At 40.2% G+C, this 24,633-nt stretch overlaps 2 protein-coding genes across 6 annotated transcripts in view; both read right to left on the bottom strand.

Moving 5' to 3' along the window:
• Positions 1-937: 937 nt before the first annotated feature.
• On the bottom strand, positions 938-8,397 carry FBXL22 (F-box and leucine rich repeat protein 22). The gene is made up of 2 exons (XM_005285071.5): positions 4,419-8,397; positions 938-2,015 (listed from the first exon to the last, which is right to left on the bottom strand). Exons 1-2 carry the CDS (start codon positions 4,751-4,753, stop codon positions 1,670-1,672), a joined length of 681 nt encoding a protein of 226 aa, XP_005285128.1. The 5' UTR covers positions 4,754-8,397; the 3' UTR covers positions 938-1,669.
• Positions 8,398-9,992: 1,595 nt separating this feature from the next.
• Positions 9,993-24,633, bottom strand: part of USP3 (ubiquitin specific peptidase 3) — a 65,248-nt gene continuing 50,607 nt past the window's right edge. For all 5 annotated transcript variants that reach the window (XM_005285069.5, XM_065558377.1, XM_042853805.2 and 2 more), the window contains 7 exons: positions 17,915-18,061; positions 15,434-15,540; positions 15,186-15,266; positions 14,531-14,649; positions 14,298-14,411; positions 14,112-14,179; positions 9,993-12,091 (listed from right to left, as the gene is read on the bottom strand). In XM_005285069.5, the coding sequence (XP_005285126.1) occupies positions 11,926-12,091; positions 14,112-14,179; positions 14,298-14,411; positions 14,531-14,649; positions 15,186-15,266; positions 15,434-15,540; positions 17,915-18,061 (802 nt within the window). In that variant the 3' untranslated portion in view covers positions 9,993-11,925. The remainder of the gene's footprint in view (positions 12,092-14,111; positions 14,180-14,297; positions 14,412-14,530; positions 14,650-15,185; positions 15,267-15,433; positions 15,541-17,914; positions 18,062-24,633) is intronic.

Raw genomic sequence — 24,633 nt, 5'->3', positions numbered from 1 at the left:
GTTTAAGAATCTGACCTATATTACAAAGGCAGTGGTTCTCAAACTATTTTTTTCGAGGACCACTTGAAAATTGCTGAGGGTCTCGGCAGACCACTTAATGATATTTCCAAATATTGTTTGTACCATTAACTAACTATTGTAACGCACTTTGGATAAAATTGCTATATAAAAAAAAACCTTACTAAGAATAAAGATTTTTTTGTTCTACAAATAAAAGCACACAACAACTCATATTTTAATATCAGTAGTCTTATCTTTCTAATGCGATGGATGTGCCCTTTCTCCCCCGCTGCAGCAGCCCCCCAACTGGGGCTGGGAAGTCTCTCCCCTGCCACAGCAGTCACAGAGCTGAGGCTGGGAAGGAGGGCCGTCTCCCCCAGCAGCCCTGGAGCTGGGGAAAGTCGCCTCTTTCTCTGGCCACTACAGCCCTGCTCGTCCCACCCCCTCTTCTCACTCCACTGCCCCCTCCCACCTACCCCCTATTCCCCTCCCCCCCCCCCCCAGGCCACCACCTCACCTTACATGTGCATCTTCTCCAGGGTCCAGGCATCTAATTAGTGGAGCCACGCCTGCGCGGCTCCACTAATTAGGTGGGTGGCCCTTCATTCTCTTGTATGCGGGCGCCCAGGCGTGCACCTTAGAGGGAACTATCTGTGAACCACTTGCCTGGAGCTCGCAGACCACCGGTGGTCCATAGACCAGAGATTCTCAAACTGTGGTCCAAGGCCAATTTTAGACTAGATAAAGATAGTGCTGACCATTTCAGTATAATACAATATGGGGCATCAAAACCACATACGGTAGTACTGTGCTCTACATGTGTTGTTGTAACAGTTTGATTGCTGCGCACTGCCCTCCATGTGGTTTATTACTGCACAGGGGTGGGGTTGGGTGTATAAAATCCTCTGAGTTAGACAAATCGATCATTGCTGTAGAAGGCTTTCGAAAGAGCACTTTAAGGGCACTTTTGTAAATCGGTTCCGACAGTCGTGTAAACAAGCTTGTGTTAATGTTAAACTTACATTACTATTTACAGTGATGTAAAGTGAAGCGTAAATGGTCAGTGTCCATTATGTAAATGGTAAAAGCTTGGTTTGCACATTTTCGTAGCACTTATGGTTTAAATAAAGTACACTCACTGATCACGTGTAAAGTATAGTAAGTGACATTTGTCAGGAGTGAGATCTGCCGTAGCAGAAAAAGTGAACATGTGACAGAGAGAGGCTAGTTACCTACTTCGAATTCATGATCCTTCTCTGACAGAACTGGCACATGCATGATATTTCCTTAGAAATAAAAAGTTTGTTATCCATCCCCTTGGGCCCTGAGATTTGGATACATCAGCATACATGTTAGCCAAGCAAAATATACCACAGACTTCCCCACAATGAGGAAGACTCTCAGCAGGATCATTATCAGCTAGTCAAGATTTACCATCTCCTTTGTGCCAGCACAGGGAATTTTCCAGTATGAAGGACCAGTGGTATCAGACAATCACCATCAAGGTAAACTCCTTACCCAGGTGAAATGGGAGTATTTGTGAAATTTATAAAATATTATTTTATAAACAAAGCCAATATGCATATAGATAGGCTTAATTACAAAGTGGGTGGAACCTCAAAACGTCAGTCTCTCTTCACATATCTTGAATTTCTGGAATCGGTCCCTCTTAGTGCAGTACCAGTTTTCTCACTGCTCTTTCAAGCATCAATTTTTCCCCTGGGTCGTGGTCTGGAATCATGTCTGCACTTCTCTCTGCTTTCAGCATTACTGAAGGACATTTTTCCTGGACTGTCTCCAGACCAGACTGAGTTATGTTCCGGCAGAAATCCACATGGAGGGTTTGTAAAGAGGTCCCATAGAGGGTCACAGCTTCCAGAGTCCGGTCAGTGATCCGCACACAGTTTTCCAGTTTAAGTATCTTGAGGTTTGGGCAGCTCTTGAGAAGCAACAACAGGTAATCATCTGTGACATGGCCACATCCAGAAAGGGTCAGGGACAGCAAGTTTGGGCACCTGAAAACATGGTCATTGTATGTGAGACAGAAGAATAATGTGTAGAATCCGCAAAAGCAATTCCCACTTAAAGATTCCCAAAATCAAGTTCTGAAAAGCAATGCAAAGCAAGCTCTTCCAGCAATGGTCTGGGAAACAAGACATTTGGGTTATAAATCCTGAATCTACCACTGACTTGCTGGGCGACCTCACAGAAGTCACTTGACTTCTCTCTGCGTCGGCCCATCTATTCAGGTCAACAACAACCTCTGAACCCTGCTCCTAGTGCCCTCGCACATTAGGGAATTCCAGCATCAGGTCCTGGGCAGAGATTTTAATGGATACCTGCTCTGATAATAGCAAGAGTGAAGGAGCTGGCTTGGCCCTTCCTGGAAGATAAGTATTGTGACTGCAACTTAGAGAGAGAAATGGTCATCCCCCAGAATTAAGGAGCAGGGATAAATATGGACTGATATTAAGTTGGGGCCAACTTAACTGAGTAATTCATTAGATTTGATCAAAACTGCTTGGTTTTACTTAATATGTACACATCAGTTATCCTCTCCAGTAGCCACAATATTGAACCACCTGCACATATTAACACACACTCCACAAAGGGAGGAAAGGAGCACAGAGTACTTTTGCTTTTAAACTACTGCATAACAGATAAAAGTCAAGGTCTAATAACTAGATGTATGGAGTCCACTCTCCTAATAAGTTTCATTTAAACTCTGCCCAGAGTCACATGCAGAATCTTATGAGGACACTTGTGCCAAATGCTAACAAAAAGGATCAGTGTCATTGTTCCTGTTTCCCTTCTATTAGCTCGAGAGTGACTTGTGCTAAATGTATGTAAAAACTGGCAGGACTGGTAGCTTCAGGATCAGAAGTTGATGGGAGATCTGGCCTCTTTGCAGACATACAACCCTTCCATCCGAAATGAGTTTTGACAGCTTCCTCGGGGAAGCAGTTTTAAAAGCACTGGTTTTACTATCTAATTTATTCAACTAAATCAGTTTTAAGATGGAGCTCCTATAGGATTGTTTGGATGGAATCTGACTACAGAAGTGCTTAATGCAACTTCTTATGGGATTGATATGCAATTCTGCAGCCAAAGTGGATGCTGTTGGAATCTCTGGAATTGAAGAATACACACCCGCACCATTTCCCGCTCCCATTCTCAACAATCATTTTGCTAATTAAAACCAAATAACTGGAAACTTTTGTTTAAAACTAGTTCTATCACAGTCACTTTTGTGATACAGGTACAGCCTTAGATATACATGGCTTGAAGAGAGCCACCATTTCCAACTCTGCCTGCCTCTGCGAAGAAAAAAAAAAAAAAGTAATCCGTCTAGACTCTACCGTCATCCATTTGATTCCCTGTTGCTCTGACCATCTTTTGCACTTGGCCAACAGGTGTTTATATACAATACAAATTCAGAACTAGTGCAAGCTAAAAGGCCGCAAATATTAAAGTATTTCTAGCTCTCACGTTCTCTTTCTTGTCCCATTGGTCACTTAGAACTGCAGACTCTGCAGCATAAGCACACAGTTTAAGGTGCAGGTGGTAGAAATCTTAGTTTTTAATTCCAGATCTAATCTAGCAGCAGCAATTTTCTGTTGTTGCTAAATTGTACAAGAAATGGCTGTGCCTCCGCATCATTTGCTCTTTTGATTGGTGTTAGCTTTTGTCTTTGTAATTTACTTTAGCTAGCACAGCTCAAAGCTGCTGATGCAGTTGGTTTGCACTGACGTCTGCTTTTCCTCACTGTACTGTCTCCTTGTCTGTATGACCTCCAAAGTAGTTTATATAAAGCTCAGAAATATATTTATAATCACTCAACCTCAGCATAGATAACATGGGCATCATCATTTTACAGAGAAATAAAGTTAGGCTGCTCTAACACAGAATAAAATGATGTAAACCTTAGATCCATTCTACCTTCACATGTATCTGCCTGTTACTTGTGAGGAAAAGTGGAATTTGAGCTTACCAACATGTTTAGGGAGATGCCAGTTTTATTCATAAAAAAGAATCCCCCTCTCTTAGAGATTCAATCTCTTGCTCCATTTCTGAGGATATTTTTGTCCTGCGCAGAATGGTGTTATTAAATAGTTCCTTAGTCACATTTTTTAGCATGCATTGTCACTAATACCCTGGGAATGTCACATGCATTTGTCAAGCAAATGAGGGCTGAGGGAAGCCCAGTAAAATTCAACAGAAAAATGCACTACATTTTCACTAAAACCAATTTCTTATGTGATGCTAAAACTAAATAATGGTGCTCCAAAGCCAAAATGTTTTGGTATTTAGTGTTCTGTTCCAGAAAGGATGTGTAAACAGTTAAAAGCTTCAATGCTTTCAATTTAATGACCTTAAACTTTACATTAGATGTAAAATTTCACACCCCAAGAACATACCTGTTGCAAACTTGTATTAAAAAATCATTGACAGCATTTTCATGCTTACGACAGATGTCTTTCTGGAATGTGTTTTTCATCCAGTCCTCAATGTTACACACCTTGACTCTGCTTGAATGCCAGCAGATGGACAGGTACCTTAAAGCTGGTCCCAAGAGAAAATTATCCTTCTTTAGTTCCACAGGAGAATGGAAATTCAGTACAGGCCACAGAAAAGGATCCTGAAACACTTCTAGCAATTTGTGACATGTCTTGGCTAAACTCTTTCTACTGTTTTTGTCCAGGAAAGAAAATAGGTGCAAAAGGCATTCCCGATTAAGCTGGGTTATATGCATACCCCGTGCAGAGCCGTGCTCTTAGGAAAGAGGATCGTATATTCTGGCAGGGTGGACTAACAGCAATACTGGAGGGGCCTGACCAGCCTCAGAATCACCACTGGGCTGTTGAACATATAAGGTTGTGGAATGGTGTTTATTTTTGGCCAACAACTGGTGCAGGAGTTTAAAAAAAAAAAAGGAAGCAGCTCAGAGTGCACCAGGCTGTTGCTCCATTTCTCGTCCAGGGGAATGGACTGGCCAAGTAGAAAAGAAGCAATTGAGTTAAATCAAATGTTTCCTTAAAAGGAATTATTTTCTTTTTGTCAATCCTGATGTTTAGCAAAGGGCTTGAGGCAGTTTAAATGAACTCCTAGTAGCCACAGCTGCAAAGGAAAAGCTGTGCAGGCCTCTGCTTTGGGTGAAAACCATGATATTCTCAACACTATTGTTTTAGCCTTGTTAGAAAATACTGACTATTCTAGGGGGTCTTGCTTATACCCTAACAGGCCCAAGGATCAAGTCATGTATTATTGATGATGGGCTTTAAAAATACCTTGAACTAGATGTGGTGTTCAATAAGCATATAGTAAAACACACTTGAGCCAAGCAAATCTTAAGTGATTGGAAACATGTATTTAGTGTGAAGCTCTAAACCAAACCGGCACATTGATAGCTTTAAATACATCAAAGGGTTTTAAGGTTTCCATTTACCTGAATTGAGCACCAGTGTAATTCCCTGCTTGCTGCCACTTTAATGATTAAATGCCATTGCCTGTTGTAATTGTTATATCTCCTATCACAGCAAGATCAGAACAGCAGTTCTCAAAAGTGGGCTTTTAGAGAGGGAGTCCACATGACGTATCCTACATGGATGTATTCATGACCCTGATGTAAAACTTACCTTGAAGAGAACTACAGAAAATGTCTGCAGTTCTCTCTCAGGTTCATGCCTGTCCTGCTGGCCATTCTCAAGATGGTGAGTTAGCCACTTTCCTGCTGAGACATTGCATTTTAAGATACAGAATTTGTGATTTAGCCATGTTATAGGGTAAGTAAATTGTTCTGAACACCTCCAGTCACTTGTTATTAGTCTCCATTAAAATAAGTAAGTTAAAAAGTTTTACCATCTTTATAACCATGACAGAAAGAAAACTTTACTAAGCCCTTTCCAAAGACACTGTAGCAATTTTTGCCTGAGTTAATGAATCTAGTGTCTAGATTGTTTTCCATCTCATTAATGGAATAATACCTCCTTGCTATTTTTATGCTTTTTGTCTTTGGTTTGTATGTGGCAATTAACAGATGAATATTAATGTACCTTGTGAGGTAATGGGATAAATTACTCAGCCTGGCTTCAGCCTATGCTCATCAACACCACTAAACTGCTTAAGCTGTTGCTAGTGCCCTTGATCTAGGCATGGGAGAAGTAGACTGTTTGAAAGTGGAAAAAAGCACTGTAAAAATATAAAGCGGTAGTTAGGTGATGTCTAATCTCTGACAACAAAATGTCTGGGGTTGGGTTTGCAGTTGGTACTAGGCAGCAACAGCACCCTCACTCTAAGGTGGGACCCAGCCTTTACTTAAGTAGATTTTAAACAAGAACTTTTTCACTTGTATAGCACAAAAGGTATTTGAAAAGAGGAACAGAGGGAATCAGTGTGATTACACACAATTGTAGCTGTTGATATTGTAATAGGATTTTTTCTTCTATGTCTCTCTGGATGCAGGATTGTTCCTTTCAGGGTATTTATAAGTACATGGGCCAGTTGGCTTTTAAAGACATCCAGCACTGGAGCCTCTTCCCGCTTCGTTTAGGAGACTTTCCCAGCACAAAATGAATGAGGCTGTGTTAAGGTTTTCCTGCTAGTCATCAGAAATGTCCTTACATTACTTCTGCTAATTTTTTTGCCTCCTTGGAGTTTGCCCACAAATAATTGGATGCCATTATGTCAGTTATCAAGCCTTTTTGTTCCAAAAGCACTAAGTGAACACCTAGCTACTGAAACAATGGAGAAAAGGCCTACATGTGGTAGCATTGTTCATGCATTATCCCCCATAAGGATCTGCATGCAGGGTAGAAAGTGGTGCATGAAAATAACAGCTCTACCATCAGAAGGGGCTTAGGTCTGCACATCTCTGATAGTGGAGGGGGCTGCAGCAAAAATGGTCTAACTCATTAGTGCACCATTGCTAAATGTGGTGGTAATTAAGCAGGCACCAGCTCCAAGCCACTGTTGGCTTGACCAAAATGATTGTGGGAAGATAATATCTATGGTTGGATTTGGAAAGGAAGATACTCAACAGAGACACAATGACCAATCACTAACTGGGAGGCCCTTGTAGTGCCACTTCCATTTTCAATATTTTTCCAGCAACAATTTGTTAGCAAAGGCATTTTGAGCCTCTTGTGGAGACCAATCTAACACATGATTTTGTAAAGTGTCCTCCTGAATTACTGCAGTGCTCACAGGAGAGAAGTGAAATTTGAAAAACAGGTAGCTGGTAAGACTGTTTTCAGTGGCAAGGCCATAGAAAAGAACTAAATATATTGTGGAGTTTGATACTAAAGATGGCAATTTTGCATAGCTAGCTGAATCTCAATCCATTATAAATTACTTATTCTCCTCTAACATAGCTATGCTAAAGCTAAATTGTCAGTTTGCACGGGGTTTAATAGGCACTAATAACTTCTGGGATTTGAGTACAATCAGTAAATAAGTAATATGGCTACAGTTACACTTTGAATTGAGCTTAGTTGCATTTAACACCTTCCTTCTTTCCCTAGAGGCACCTTGAAATTGTCTCTTTCTGTCAGGATCTTTCAAGACTTAGGCTATGGATTTCAATCTGTTCTTAAGCCTTGTCTACACCCCCTCTTCATCCGACTACTGCTGTCTACATCTGGGGTTAAGTTGGCATGGAGGGGTCTGGAATTTTCACGTAAGTGCTGTGGGAGGGTGACAACTTTTAGCATAGGCCAGGCCTCAAACAGTTATTGTGCCTCATGCACTGGGCTTCCTGTTGTGTGTGTATATTAAAGACAATAGTTTGAGGAAGGAACAACTTGGGGGTGACAGTGGCCTCTTCACAAGGAATTGTTAATTTCTATTGTAAAGCTAAAGTATTTGTATATAGGCCTTTGTATATAATTCCTGTTTCATAGCATGAGGCAGTTGCTCGGGGTGGATGAGAAGGGGTCTTTCCCCCAGTAACTAGTAAGAGGCATTTCAAAACAAGAGGCTGTGATATCTTTGCCACCTATTCTGTAGTTTTACAGTAACAGTAGTAAGGAAAGGGGGGAGGATTGTTGCCCCACACACTGCTTTTACTTGTGAACAAACAGCACCTGCTGTTTTTGCTTTTGTGATCACTCTGTGCAGAACTGTATACGGTCAGGGCTATGCACAGGGTGTATTACTTTTGGTATAAATGTATATGCCCGGTGGAAGTTAAGTGCACTGTAAACATGCCAGATCCCAAGTAAGTCAGAGGCTAAATAGCAAATAGACGGATCTAAAGAAGTTTTGAAAAAATGCTTTTGTCATCAGCTATTTTTCCGGAGGTAAAGAAGCTGATTCTATTGCCCCTGCACAAGATTCTAAAACGCAGTTTTACTCACACCAAGTAGTAATATGCTGAGAACCTGGGGCAGGATAGGAAGTTTTTCACATTCTAAATAGAGCCTTTAATGGCACATTTTCCATAAAAACATTTTATGATTGAGTTGTTACTTGCATTCACCCCATTAATGCACAGTCAGTGGTCCCCACAGAAACTTACACATTCATGGTAAACAATTACATCTATGGCACTACAGTACTTGATATTCTAAAACACAATGGAACGAGTTTTCAAGGTGCTGATTACCTCATTAGTAAGACACAGACACATCAGTAATGAAACAGCATTAGGCAAACTTTTGAACAAGTCTCATGCTTTCCATCCATCTTACAAATGGCTTTCTGCTTTTGATACAGGTCCACACTGCCCTGCACCATCAAGAAAAAGATTTAAACTCACTCCACATGACATCAGTGATCACTAGGAAAAGCACCTTTTGAATGTACTCCTTGTAGGAGCTCACCACCATACTGTATGGGATCAATCACCATGCAATCTGCTGAAGCAGGACTGAACAACTGGGAATTCCCCCATTTTGTTTTACATAAACTGCATCTCCAGTTGTAGACGCGACTTTAAACAATGAACACCACACCCAGACAACCTTTTTCTTTTGGTGTAGAATACTGACCAAGTTCTTGAACTGCAAAAACCATGTGCTTGCAGAAAGCAAATCAGACCAGCAGTGAATAACAGAAAAGAAACAGATTGGGCTTAAAATGTCCTTTTCCCGACCCTGCTCAAAAAAAGTAGATAAATATAGGATATATAAGTAAGGTTAAAAATCTAATACTAAGCCAGGTGCAGTATAGGGTACTGGTTTAGTGCTCAGTTGCCTTTTTGGGGGGGGGGGCGGTGGGGGGGGGGGGCAGGGACGACACTGACTAGAATACAGTGGATAAGGAAAGTTCTCCACCAGGAAGAGAAATACTTGTGTTGCCACAAAAAATTGTTTATACTGTCCATCTGTGTTTGCAGTGGGAGTAAGCTACATTAGGAAAGGATTTACAGTGTACTTGTCCCACAGACGCATATGGCTGAGTTGTATCGGAAACTGCTTCAAGAACAAACTATGACAACTGCATGGTGTTCTGATGGCCATGTCCTAAACAGAATATGATGTATGCCATTGGCTAAGACAATTCACTTATGATATATGGAAAATGGTATTGAGAGGAAAAGTGTAAGACAATAATTGGGCAAAAAAGTTGATGACTCAAGACAGAAACAGTCGCCTTTAAAATAAAGGGAATAATGTTGATGAAGTTTACAAACAAGTTCCTAAAAATACAGAAAGGCACATTTACATCACTGGGTAGCTGAACAATATGCACTAAATTCACTGCAAGTTAAATAAATTGACAGATCATGTCATGATTGTATTTCTGAACACATCTATTAAATTCTAGAGCAATTTAAGTAGCATATAGCACTGGCTCAACTGCCAGTGGCCTAAGGTTTAATCCCCAAAATTACATCCTGAATTGCCATCAGTTAGTGGTGAAAAAATAATAATGAATTCTGCCAATTACCTTTTTATTGTGTTTAAATGTGATAACAGCTGCTGGTTCTGATCAGAACATAGGCTCTAGCTGCAAAGGTCCGAAAACAGTAGTTAACAAGCTGAGGGCTACAGTTTGAAGCAATGAATAATCTATTTATTGTTCAACAACAAAATAAAGACATCCTGGCATATCTGCCACTTAACATATCAAGTGATAGTCACTATTAAGTGTATAGTTTACATATTTTCATACACAATTTAGCAATATTGAATATTTCTGCAGTTTTATACAAAGCCAATTACTTTTTAAACGATATCTGAGACGGATCAAACAGGTAATTAAAACTTTTTTTTTTTTTTTTTTTGCAATTATCAGGTTCCCCCCAGTCAGGAGTGCTGGTGCTTAGTCAACTAATACTGAAATGCATCCTACATCTACCTGCTGACTAACATGGCCCTTCAAGGAGATGCAACCAGGGGAAGGCAGATGTTTTTACTCAGTTAAATATAAACACACCTGTCTGGGAATATATTACGAGTAAGAGGAGTCTGGTGGGCTAGCTGACTTGGCAGGCAGAGAGCTCCAGCCTTCCCACAAACTTTTGAGCTTATGGGAGTGTGCAGAAAGGCAGTAGGCAAACAGAGGAGAAGGGAAAGCTGAGTTCAGTGTCATTCAATCTATACTGGGCTCTTCTCTCTCAGCAGTACCAGAACAGCTGAAATTCCAGCTGCTAACACTGAATTCTTCTTCCATTAAGCTGATAAGAGGTTTAATATAAACAGATGTCTTACATTTCAACTTCAGAAATAATATCTGGCCTCTTTTGGTCAAGAGACCATGAGAAATGTTGAACTACTAATTAAATACTGCAGTTAGTGAGGGTATATGCTCACCTAAAGGGGCAGTGTTAGCTCCACAATTTGCATGAACTGTAATATCCCTGCGTATAGATTTGAATACACCTTTCCTACCAGTTTGAGCCTGAGTCTGGATTAGGTATAACAACATGCCATGCAAAGTCTATCTCCAAACCCATGACAAACCTGCCTTTCAGTCCTAAACAGATACTGGTGGTTTTTAATCAAGCTGAAAGGGGATGTGGGCAAATGGGAGTTATATTGAGACAAAAACCTCTCCTGTGTGAAGCCCCCACATTGAACTCTCATTTTAGGATATAAAAGGGACAGTGGCCCAATTCCATGGAGCCTGCTAGCTTCAAAAGCAAGTGCTTGCTATCAAACTTTGGGATAAATGCTAAAAATTGAGACATCACCCTAGCAATTCCATTTCAGTTTAAAAAAAGTAAATTAAAATCCCAAGACACGTATAAAGACACGTATATGATTAGGGTAATAATTTAAATGTCTCTTTTGTAGGGGAAAAAGTACAAATGAGAAACATTTGAATTTGCAGTACAAATACAACTGAATCAACTATTTATTTACAAGGAGTCCTGAAAGCAGCCTTGATACACACTGATAGCAGCAATTACCCAGTCTACTTAATGATGCCACATCTCATCTCTTCTGCAGGCAAAGAGTGATTGTTCAGAGGTCACTGTTAAGTTTCTTGCACTGGGGCAAACAGTATGTGCAAGCAATTCCTTGATTTAAAAGTGATTCAATCTTATCTACATAACAGCTGTGAGAGCAGCATGAAATTCTATTGCTCTTCATAATCAGGAACACATTTCTCTTGCTTATAAAGAGGATACAAAGCTTCTCTGATGTAAATGTGCCTTTAGAAAGTGAGAACTGAAAACATTAATATAAAAATCAAATAACTAAGTAGTTCATGAAACTATATATATAAAAATTGAGTTATCACAACTAAAGCAGCAAATCAAAATATCTGCTGAGGTTTTCTGGTAGAACTAAAAAAAAAAAAAGTTAGTTTGTGTCCAAGTTCAATAAATCAACTGCTACCATTGACACAACAAAACTAAAACCCACACGAGGAAGTTGAAAAGTGCACAATGAAATTAATAGTCTTGGATCAAGTATTTATGGAGAATTGGAAATGTTTTGTCCGAAGGACTTGATAAGTGAGTATTAAAAGGAGGTATTAAAGTTTATCAGATCCAGATTTGGCCTGCCGGTCCACATAGAAGAGGATGTAGGCCTTTGCCTTTACCACGGTCTCCTCGTCGGTCAGAGTTACAGTACTGTCATTGAAATGGAACCAGCGACCTTCATGAGTTGCATAGGCTGTGTAATGTCCAGAGCCAACGCTGAAAGCAATGAGACACACAAAGTGGGATCAACAAAAGGAAATTTAGCACCTCGTTCTCCGCTGTACAGGACAAAAACAGGGCAAGTGCTAATAGACTATATTCTATCACAAGGCTTCACCCAGGTTGGGGGGGGGGGAGGGGAGGAGAAACTGAACAGCCTCCATAATTGTTAGCTTAAACCCAAAGGTGTTTTAAAGGGTACGAAAGATATTCCATGCAAAAGCATCTTTAATAGTGTCACGATTTGATACCAACCACATGCAGACAATTGCTTCCTTTTTGGGACTTCATAAAAGGTATTTATCAAAGTTTTAGCATAATCCAAGCCCCCAAGTCCTTTTGCAAGCAAAACTCCCAGTGAACTTCAATGCAAGTTTTGCCTCTGTAAGATCAGGTTCAGTAGCATTTTAAGATAAAGTAATCATCAGCTTACAAACAGAAATAAAATTTGAGTTTTTACCATGTTCTGTCATTTAATTTTATATTCAGAATTCCTTCCAACTAGTTCTAGCTGAATCCTGTTTGAGTTACCATGATTTCAAACCAAGCACACAGGGAAAGTGTCATCACAATGAACATAGGTTGGAAACTAACTGCAGTTTTTATACAGATCCCATGTCTTGGATCCTTGTACGTATATTTAAGAACCAGAAAACAGCCAAGTTTCATTACCCATGCTGCCTCAAGACAAGGCCATCTCCCACTTGCATGGCAAACAGCTGTATCTTATATATCATCATAGTTCACACCCATCTAATTCATTCCAATCATGTCCAGTTTACACTGATGTCCCTTACAACTACCGTTTTGTTTTCTCTGAGCTTTGAAGCCGCTGCCATGGGCGTTCTGTGGTGGTGCTAATGAAGACTCCATTTGAAAGTCACAGCGTTTGATTTAGTGCTACTACAGATTCAGACCACTCATCTTTGGCAGAAAGTAACATGGGTAGCCTGCTAGAGTGAACGTTTTCAAATATATGTTTGCTGAAAACACCCTCAATTCAACTGAGATAGAACAGTGAGTTCTTCTAGTGACAACAGCAAGAACTCCCACTATTAGAAAACAGCGTAGTTTCTTCTAAAGAATTGTCCCACCATCCCTCAATCTTGGGACTTGATTACACAATAATATCCTGGAAGAAGAAAGTCATCATGTCACTACTCCTGACTCTCAAAGGATCCATCAAAGGCTGCAAAATATCTTTAATTCAAAATACAATTACTGTCCAACTCCAGAGTATCCCAGTTGGCTCTCAGTTTGAAGCTTCACTCCTGTGGGAGAGGACCACTGCTGTCAGTCTGCCAGTCTAAAGTCTACATTGTTCTAGATGAGCACTTTCCCTTCGCATAAACCTGCATGTGCTTTCAAGTTGAACAAACGAACAAGAAACATTGAAATTTAGTTGTTAGTGGCTAAGTGAAATGTCAGTTTTTATGGCCACAGGACCTCTCACTCACTTTAAATACTTTCCAGAATGACTTTACTTTCCAATTTGAAAGAAGCAAAGGGACTAGCCTCATTTTCAATAAGTTTAAGATTTCCACCTATTACTCAGGGGACAAGAGTGGAGATTCACAGCAGAACACCTCTTATATTTTGAACAATTAACATTTTTGGTAAAGTATCAGAGGGGCAGCCGTGTTAGTCTGAATCTGTAAAAAGCAACAGAGGGTCCTGTGGCACCTTTGAGACTAACAGAAGTACTGGGAGCATAAGCTTTCCTGGGTAAGAACCTCACTTCTTCAGATGCAAGAAGTGAGGTTCTTACCTACGAAAGCTTATGCTCCCAGTACTTCTGTTAGTCTCAAAGGTGCCACAGGACCCTCTGTTGATTTTTGGTAAAATGTTCCCCATTGGAATATAAAGCTGCTTTTTATTTCCATGTTAGCACAGCTGCTAACAGAACCGACATGCACATTAGGGATGAAGTCCTGACCCCAATGAAGTCAACAGGAGTTTGGCCGCTGCCTTCAATAAGGCCAGTACTTCACCCCAGGTACTCACTGAGCATACTTACCCTGACCCATGATGTACAACAACAGCTGCAAGATCGTATAGACAGCTTTCTGGGCCACTGTTCTCCGGCTGCAGTTCAAAGTAGAGAAAACAGCTTTTAAGAAGTCAACTGACACCTTCTATGTTCCATAACATACGATAAAACAGAATACATTTCCAGTGTATACATCAGCAAGAGTCTCTGTACCTCTAACAAGTAGCATTTCATGTCTAGGTCCCGGAGGGGAAATTCTACATATGTATCAACCTTGTTTCTCAGATATTCTGTCCAGTGAAATCGTTTCAAGTGTAAGCATAGCACCTAGTATTAAACATGAAAGAGAGTTCATTAGGTTAAGTCTTTGATTATGGTTACATATGTTATTGGTCAAGTTATTAATTTCCTTTAAAGTTTCACCACACACTGATATTTGCACTAACCTTTGGTAGTTTCTGAATCCAGAATTTTTTGGTGGATTTCTGTTTCTTTTTACATTTGTGGCACATATAGAGCTCTGTCTCATCGAGTTCTTCCAAGTCTGTAAAACTGCGAAGACAATCTAAAAGGAAGAGAATTCAGAAGCACCAATAAGAGACCAAGAGATGAGTTCTGGCTGGTTTTTAGTGGGCAGTTACTCTTTGTAGGCAATCTCTTCGTAAAGGCCAAGAATTGAACAAACACGGACCCACTAACCCTTACAGATCATTTCTGAAGCACACTGATGAGGTGGTGGGTGATGTTTGCACTGCTGGTGCTAGACAAAGGAATTCAGGAGCCAGGTCTTGTAATCCAGCCATTTTATAGTCCACTAATATTTTGATTTCTTCTCTCTCAACCTTATATCTCTGCTTCAGTGAAAGTCAATCTTAAACTGGATCCATGTAATTCTGAAAATAGTTAATTTTGGGCTCTAACTCAAGAAATAAGATCTCCCTCTCCCCAAAGGCACTATCAGTTCCAGATAAAGAACTGAGTGGGATATGGTTGCAGTAATCACATTTACAAACATTCTGTGTGAAATCCTGGCTCACTGAAGTCAGTTGAAAACCTATTGATTTCAGTGGGGCCAAGATTTCACTCACCACGAACTCTTACCCCGTAGTGTGCACATTGGTCCATTTTCTTGATTCTTAGTACGTTTATTTCTGAATTGACTTGGAATATCTAGTGAAAGGTCTAGGAAAGAAAAAATACAATTGAATTTCTTAGATCAAAATAAAAACTTAGTTCTTACTGAAGTTTTACATTGTAAAAATCTCAGCACCATCACATATGTGTCAGATACATGAAGATTCAGAGCTTTAATGTGGTAGCCAATACTTTGAAAGAGAAAGATACCTTACCTAGGAATGGATCAAACTTTCTAGATTCAGTCCCACATATTAAGCAGTTTACTTCATTTTGAAGAATGCCTCCAAATATAGCTGTGACAACAGTAGAGGCTCCATTTCTAAACAAACCACCATGAAGGAAAGAAACGCATAAGAATTTCTTGTTTTAGCTGCATTTTACCATGTGAAATACTTTATTGCTTATAACATGTCAAAAACAATCAGGCAGTTTGGTCTGGGTGTAACAAACAAGGATTGGGTTCATTTACATGGCCCTTTCACTCATCACTAGATTCCATGGAGCAAATGTTAATACAGCAAAGATATTGGAAACCTAGAAGGAACAGAAATCTATACTCTATGCAGGTACTCATAAACAGATCTTCAATGGAAAAACTAGATAAGCATCCCAAATCTTTTTAAAGGCTATGTTTAAATACAGTTCATTCTCTTCAGACCGCATACGATTTTAACATTACACGGATGTTATTTTTAAGAGCAGTTTTCTATGTGACAGCTGTGTCTCAAGCTAGGTGAACTAGGGTGTGTTTTCTCTTTGAACCTGCTCCCTACTTTTTACTGCACATCTTTAGGGCTTTTTAAAGCAGGTTTCCTCCCATTTAGTCACCTCCAAAAAGACATTTACATTGCAAGAACATGCTAAATGTGTCATCGTTTCTTTGGTCATTCATAAGGCACTTACAGTCATCTTTTTGTTTTAAAAGCTCCAAAATAGGAGGAGATTCTTAGCTAGACGCTAAGTCCATCAGGCCAGAGCAGCTCTACTATATGCACCATGAGATGTGTTCCCATAATGCAGTACTATATGAAGAAAGAAACAACCGTTTTTCTGCTGAGGCAAGAGAAAAACCCACCCAATCAACTTGGGCTTGTCTGATACAAAACATCAGGCTAACTGCCAGGAGCACTGCTTTCTCCTGAGCTTACCCCTAGAAGCCATTACAATGGTGGAGGTGGTGAGAAAGCTGAAGGACAATCGAAATAAGTAACAACTGAGGACACTGACCTTTTAAAACATTCTAGTGTAAATTCCTAACACGGCCACATTTTGCCATGTTCTTAATGAAAACAAATGTTTCAAAGTAATTTACATTACAGGAAACCAGAATAATTTGCTAGTTTATATTGTCAGGTTTCCAACCACGTGCCGGATGGCAGAAAACCTGCACCGTGAGATTACAAGCCACCTCCTTCAGACCTGATTAATAAACTGTCAATATTTCATATAAGGCAAGTTTATAGCACTATCTGTACACTGGTCTCATTGGGACAAATCTTTTTTTCAGGCAAAGCTGCCATTCAAGACTCAGAATTTTTCCAGGCTCAGATCAGCTGAGGATTGCAAGGTTTTTTGGCCAGATACTCTAAAACCAACCCTGCAACATTCTGTATTCAAGTCTAACAAGGTTTTTAGATACAGTTGATTGTGGTGCATGTGTTTTGCATGAACCAAGAAATGTAATGACTAAAGTCATTTTATACTAAACAGCACACTCCTAGCCCTGTAAGACCAGTGACTTCAGGCACAACCGCTATATTTACAGAGTTAACTAAACGTGGGTCGTAGAACACTAGTAACATACTGTAATCAAGCCTATGCAGTACTCACCTGCCCTGCTCAGGCCTGTTTAACTTGTAATCCCTTTTCCTGCATAGATCAGGACAGATAGAACTCTCAGATAATCCTAACATAGGGAGTCTGCCCAGTGACCAAAATCCAGGCTGAACTGACAGTTAACATTCCTGCCTAAAGCAAAATAAATGTTTTGGTCTCAGTGCTGTTTTCAATCTAGCAGAGCACACTTAGAAAAAATAATCAGGAAGTGTCAGCATTTCCAGACCAAAAGATTTGAAAGGCACCCAAAAGTGCTTCACTTTCAAAACAGGGAATGATAGGAAAACTGAAGGGAAACCCTACAACATTATCAAAGGCAAATTAAAGCAGCAGCTGCTTCAAGGGTATCTCTTAGGTGAGATACAAATACAAAATGTTGTATTGCTAGAAAAAAAATCCAGTTATGGCAAATCTTGAATGTACTGCCACTTCCTGTTCCACTCATGTAAAAAACCTGTTGCCCATTTATAATTAACATGCCATTGATCAGTGTGTAATTTTGTTTAGCCTGAACTCAAGACAGTTGTATACAAAAAAGATGGGATTGTTTTTATTTTGAGAGACACTGAATCAAAGCGTCACATTCACAGACACCAGATAAACTATTTTATTTATTTTGACCAATTACCATAACTACTATGGAAAAAAAAAATCGATCCAAGACACACTAAGACTTGGGTGCTTTGACTAAGTGGCTCCACAGTGTGATGCTACTTTAGCTTATTTCTTTAGATATTTGTTTAAATATACAAAATAATGATGCCATAGGGTAGTTCACTCCCCTGGGATACTTTGATTCACGCATGGAGCCCCACCATGATGGTAAGCTGTTGAAGTAATTAAAACAAATATCTTACATGCAACATTTGTTGCTTGCAGAGAGACCTGAATTTTCTTGCAAAATTACCGAGCGAGAAACACCATTAAAGCCTCCTTGGAGTTCCAAATGTAGATGGTCCAACAGGTAACGCATGAATTCATGGGCATCTTGTTGCTGGTATCCCCTTAACACAAAAATATTCAGACAATTTAAAGAGACTGCATCTTTATTTTTGACATAATGGCTCAAAGTAGATTCAACATTCAAACCAAAGGAATAGCCTGTTACTTAATATCTTACAGGATACACTTGTTTGTGCAATTTCTAATACTTTGGCTGTACTAGCCACATATCTCTGGAAGCCTGGAGTGAACTGATCTAGACAAGCTAAGCAATTAGTTTAGATCAGAGTGCAATATGATCTCAAAGACACAGCTTGTGTTACGCACATGTGTACAAGTGGCAGAATTCTTCCCACTCCTCTTGTCCATTTTTTTTTAAAGACTTTAGATTTAAAAGCAAAATTCCTTGTTTTTTTAAAAAAATAGTGCTGGACACCAAGCAATAATTGTACATGTACTTGATTCTTGCCTCTTGAGCAGTTCTGACAAGGGATGGGCAGTAACTCTCACTACTGTGCAGCAAGCAGGGTTGGACCTTCATCGCTAGCCCATATTGCTGGGTGGGGCAGAGTCACACTTGTGCCAAGCCACTGCAACTGCTGACCAATTGTGAACCTATGTGGTTATGGAGGCTGCTACTGGTTAAGGCCAAGCACTTCTTTCAGGCACTTGAATTGGCTGGCTAACTTGGAGCAACCTAAAAGGGAACAGTAGCAGATGGAGGGGCTCTCTCTTGATCCTTCCTTCAAGGTTGCATAATCACTCCCGCCCTTCCCCTTTGGGGTTATTGGTTATCAATCTGTCACTCCATTTGTACAGGTTTGTTTGTTGCATGGTAGATTAAGAAGGGATGTGACATTCATACCCATGGGGGAGACACAGGCATATTTGGACTTGGAAGTAACTGTGGTTTGCATTGAGTAGGTTTGCAGTTTGAACAGTTGCATCAGTTTGAACTGATCATCATAAATGATGCACAACATACTAGAATCTTGGGCTGGGAAAACATGGTTTTACAACATACTTTTTTGGCATCTAAGAGATTCAGTAGTTTTTGGACAAAAGTTCTGGGCAGATTTTCTTCAGACACCAGACCCATCAATTCTCTTAACACTGTCAACTGGATCTCTTCTCTCAAGTAAATGGTTTCATTCCCAGGCTGAGTGTTCTCCATAAGCCTCCTGCAGTAATGGCACAAGCTCTTTAAAATAACAGGGATGTATCCCCCATCCCTAGGCTGGGCTACAGAACGGTGTTTAGAATTGTATGGAGCGGTTTCAACTTCCACTCTGGGTAATCTTGCAACATTTGAGTGAAGAAATGTATTTGAGGTATAATTCTTCTCATTACATTTGGACTCAGACACCCTACTGACCATGGAAGCTCTTTAGAGTCTCAGAAGTACAATGGAAGCAGTAGCAGAAAGATGTTGCTCACACAAGAAGCAATCAGTACTTCACTGCTAGCTAGGCTGTAGGAAGCCAACAGCAGTCAGGTAAGCAGGTTTTTATAAGTTACCAGTAAGCTAAAGGATGTAATAATTCAAGGAAAGTCAGGAGGAATCTGTATGAATACATCATAAGACTCAAAGTGGGGGGACACATCCTGCCACACAATAAGTGTAACACATCATCACAGTAACAGATAGCTACACAACCCTTCATAGGATTAGTTCAGAAGTTCCCAAACCATGGTCTGCAGAGAGCTGCATTCTCTGAAGTTCTGGTCCTTTAAGTTTCACTAATAAGTTAAAAATCCATTACATATTATTCTCCTTTTCCATGTAAGCAACTAATGCAGTTACCACCAGGATATTATGTGAAGGAGTGGGATAGGTGGTGGTTTCTAAAGTCATGAACAGAAGGGGCAGTGTCTATGCAAAACTCTCAACAGTACGGAACACATCATAGAGTTGGAGAATCTGTGGTTTAGTTGAGTGAGCACAGAATGTGTTAGCTGGCTGACATGCCTAATGCAGAATGCAGTCACTGCACACCAAGCTTCCTACAAAAATCTCAGCCAAGGTTCAAGTGAACAAACACTAAAACCTTAAATAAGCGTCCCACCTTTATCCCCGAACAAACATAACAAGAGCCATTTCCTCCTAACCAGAGTCACAACAAGCATTACTCAGAGAAACTGCCTAGCTTTGCCACAACAGCAGTGAAAGGCAGAGCTGTGAAATCAAACACAGGAAAATGAAGGCAGTTGTGACTCAGAACATTTAGAGCAGAATACTGCTGTGTGGCATCAAGCTGAAGCCAGTCTATGAACTCTTAAGATCAGCTTGGTTCCCCCTCCAATTCCTTTTACATCATCGGTGGTACAATTAAGTGCTTAATCTAAATGTTTAGAATAATTTTTGTTACAGTACAATAATTATTGTGCAACAGCTATGCACGCAAGATGTAAGCAGAGGCAAGGAACCTTCAATCCATTACTATGTTACAATAGTGGTTCCAAATTGTTACCCTATAGAGAGTTAGATTTATTAAAACCAACATCAAGTAAATATTTTGGAAGTAAAATTATTAATACTCCAAAATCTAAAATTTCTAATGTGTAGTTTTCCTGATTGGTATTTATCTTCATCGGGTCATTAGAGATGGAATTCAGAATTAAAAAGATTGTCTGGTAAAGGATGCAATATCTGCAAGTTAACTTTGCATAGATACTAAACAGAAGATGGAGGTGAATGCCTGGCTGCGAAGATGGTGTCGCCAGGAGGGCTTTGGCTTCCTAGACCACGGGATGCTATTTGAGGAAGGACTGCTAGGCAGAGATGGCGTTCACCTTTCGAGGAGAGGAAAGACCCTATTTGGACACAGACTGGCTAACCTAGTGAGGAGGGCTTTAAACTAGGTTCGACGGGGACAGGTGAGCAAAGCCCACAGGTAAGTGGGGAACATGGAGACCGGGGAGATGGGTCGGAAACGAGAGGGAGTGTGGGCTATATTGTCAGAGAGAAAGGAGGGTCAGGACAAAACTGGGAGGAAAGATCAAACCAGTACCTTAGATGCCTATATACTAATGCGAGAAGTATGGGGAATAAGCAGGAAGAACTGGAAGTGCTAATAAATAAATACAACTATGACATTGTTGGCATCACTGAAACTTGGTGGGATAATACACATGATTGGAATGTTGGTGTGGATGGGTACAGCTTGCTCAGGAAGGATAGACAGGGGAAAAAGGGAGGAGGTGTTGCCTTATATATTAAAAATGTACACACTTGGACTGAGGTAGAGATGGACATAGGAGACGGAAGTGTTGAGAGTCTCTGGGTTAGGCTAAAAGGGGCAAAAAACAAGGGAGATGTCATGCTAGGAGTCTACTACAGGCCACCTAATCAGGTGGAAGAGGTTGATGAGGCTTTTTTTAAGCAACTAACAAAATCATCCAAAGCCCAAGATTTGATGGTGATGGGGGACTTCAACTATCCGGATATATGTTGGGAAAATAACACAGCGAGGCACAGACTATCCAACAAATTCTTGGACTGCATTGGAGACAACTTTTTATTTCAGAAGGTTGAAAAAGCTACTAGGGGGGAAGCTGTTCTAGACTTGATTTTAACAAATAGGGAGGAACTCGTTGAGAATTTGAAAGTAGAAGGCAGCCTGGGTGAAAGTGATCATGAAATCATAGAGTTTGCAATTCTAAGGAAGGGTAGAAGGGAGAACAGCAAAATAGAGACAATGGATTTCAGGAAGGCAGATTTTGGTAAGCTCAGAGAGCTGATAGGTAAGGTCCCATGGGAATCAAGACTGAGGGGAAAATCAACCGAGGAGAGTTGGCAGTTTTTCAAAGGGACACTATTAAGGGCCCAAAAGCAAGCTATTCCGCTGGTTAGGAAAGATAGAAAATGTGGCAAAAGACCACCTTGGCTTAACCACGAGATCTTGCATGATCTAAAAAATAAAAAGGAGTCATATAAAAAATGGAAACTAGGACAGATTACAAAGGATGAATATAGGCAAACAACACAGGAATGCAGGGGCAAGATTAGAAAGGCAAAGGCACAAAATGAGCTCAAACTAGCTACGGGAATAAAGGGAAACAAGAAGACTTTTTATCAATACATTAGAAGCAAGAGGAAGACCAAAGACAGGGTAGGCCCACTGCTTAGTGAAGAGGGAGAAACGGTAACAGGAAACTTGGAAATGGCAGAGATGCTTAATGACTTCTTTGTTTCGGTCTTCACCGAGAAGTCTGAAGGAATGCCTAACATAGTGAATGCTAATGGGAAGGGGGTAGGTTTAGCAGATAAAATAAAAAAAGAACAAGTTAAAAATCACTTAGAAAAGTTAGATGCCTGCAAGTTACCAGGGCCTGATGAAATGCATCCTAGAATACTCAAGGAGCTAATAGAGGAGGTATCTGAGCCTCTAGCTATTATCTTTGGAAAATCATGGGAGACGGGAGAGATTCCAGAAGACTGGAAAAGGGCAAATATAGTGCCCATCTATAAAAAGGGAAATAAAAACAACCCAGGAAACTACAGACCAGTTAGTTTAACTTCTGTGCCAGGGAAGATAATGGAGCAAGTAATTAAGGAAATCATCTGCAAACACTTGGAAGGTGGTAAGGTGATAGGGAACAGCCAGCATGGATTTGTGAAGAACAAATCATGTCAAACCAATCTGATAGCTTTCTTTGATAGGATAATGAGCCTTGTGGATAAGGGTGAAGCTGTGGATGTGGTATACCTAGACTTTAGTAAGGCATTTGATACAGTCTCGCATGATATTCTTATCGATAAACTAGGCAAATACAATTTAGATGGGGCTACTATAAGGTGGGTGCATAACTGGCTGGATAACCGTACTCAGAGAGTTGTTATTAATGGTTCCCAATCCTGCTGGAAAAGCATAACGAGTGGGGTACCGCAGGGGTCTGTTTTGGGACCGGCTCTGTTCAATATCTTCATCAACGACTTAGATATTGGCATAGAAAGTACGCTTATTAAGTTTGCGGATGATACCAAACTGGGAGGGATTGCAACTGCTTTGGAGGACAGGGTCATAATTCAAAATGATCTGGACAAATTGGAGAAATGGGCTGAGGTAAACAGGATGAAGTTTAACAAAGACAAATGCAAAGTGCTCCACCTAGGAAGGAAAAATCAGTTTCACACATACAGAATGGGAAGAGACTGTCTAGGAAGGAGTACGGCAGAAAGGGATCTAGGGGTTATAGTGGACCACAAGCTAAATATGAGTCAACCGTGTCATGTTGTTGCAAAAAAAGCAAACATGATTCTGGGATGTATTAACAGGTGTGTTGTGAGCAAGACACGAGAAGTCATTCTTCCGCTCTACTCTGCTCTGGTTAGGCCTCAGCTGGAGTATTGTGTCCAGTTCTGGGCACCGCATTTTAAAAAAGATGTGGAGAAATTGGAAAGGGTCCAGAGAAGAGCAACAAGAATGATTAAAGGTCTTGAGAACATGACCTATGAAGGAAGGCTGAAAGAATTGGGTTTGTTTAGTTTGGAAAAGAGAAGACTGAGAGGGGACATGATAGCAGTTTTCAGGTATTTAAAAGGGTGTCATAAGGAGGAGGGAGAAAACTTGTTCACCTTAGCCTCTAAGGATAGAACCAGAAGCAATGGGTTTAAACTGCAGCAAGGGAGGTCTAGGTTGGACATTAGGAAAAAGTTCCTAACTGTCAGGGTGGTTAAACACTGGAATAAATTGCCTAGGGAGGTTGTGGAATCTCCATCTCTGGAGAGATTTAAGAGTAGGTTAGATAAATGTCTATCAGGGATGGTCTAGACAGTATTTGGTCCTGCCATGCGGGCAGGGGACTGGACTCGATGACCTCTCGAGGTCCCTTCCAGTCCTAGAATCTATGAATCTATGAATAATGTTTATACAAACTGTACTATCACTCCAGAACAAATGAATGAGGCAGAATTCTTTCCGAGCTGCGTGATCAATGTAAGAAAGACTGGGGTTTAAATGCAGTCATTAGAAGTTACTGAGTTAATGAAGGAATTGCTTAGTTTGTTTAATAGATATATCCACATTTTATATAGCTTAGCAGAGTTACAACAGAAGAAAGAAAATGTGTGGGAACAGCATTATCAGCAAGAATGTGTTACAGACAGCATTACTTAAGCCAAAGGACAGATATTTTAAATGAAATGGGACATATATTTAATCTGAAATGTGATGTAATTTGATTTGTAAATGTTTTATTGTTATTTACATTTATAATATAGCACTTTGTAAGGTTGTATTCCGTTCACCCAAGTAAAAATATCTTTGTAATATTAACTGAACAATCTAAAATACAATGAACAAAGTTCCTGTGGTGGGGAATACAGCTTCTCACACAGACCTCAGATCCCAGCAGCACCTAAACAATTCAATCCAGCCCATCCACATATCAGCAAAAAATGATACAAAAGGAACAGTCATCATGGGAAAAACCCCTCAGAATTCATGAAGAATAATAAACATACTTCAACCCACCAAGAGGCTACGGAGCTCTCTCTCAGGGTGCAGCAGACCTGCCATATTAGACTGCTCAAAGACCAAGCTTTCATAGCAGAGATACAGCCTGCAAAGGCACACTACAGTTTGCCATCATTCCACAACTGTACTGACTGTATAATATGCAATTCCTAGCC

Source organism: Chrysemys picta, chromosome 10, assembly GCF_011386835.1.
Source record: "Chrysemys picta bellii isolate R12L10 chromosome 10, ASM1138683v2, whole genome shotgun sequence".
Lineage (NCBI taxonomy): Eukaryota > Metazoa > Chordata > Testudines > Emydidae > Chrysemys > Chrysemys picta.
This window is presented reverse-complemented; position numbering and strand designations above follow the sequence as displayed.

Coding starts and splice junctions, on each gene's coding strand:
- FBXL22 (XM_005285071.5), bottom strand. CDS start 4,753: ATGCATATAACCCAGCTTAATCGGGAATGCCTTTTGCACCTATTTTCT. Junction 2,016..4,418: donor TTAATACAAGTTTGCAACAG/GTATGTTCTTGG, acceptor CCATGTTTTCAG/GTGCCCAAACTTGCTGTCCC.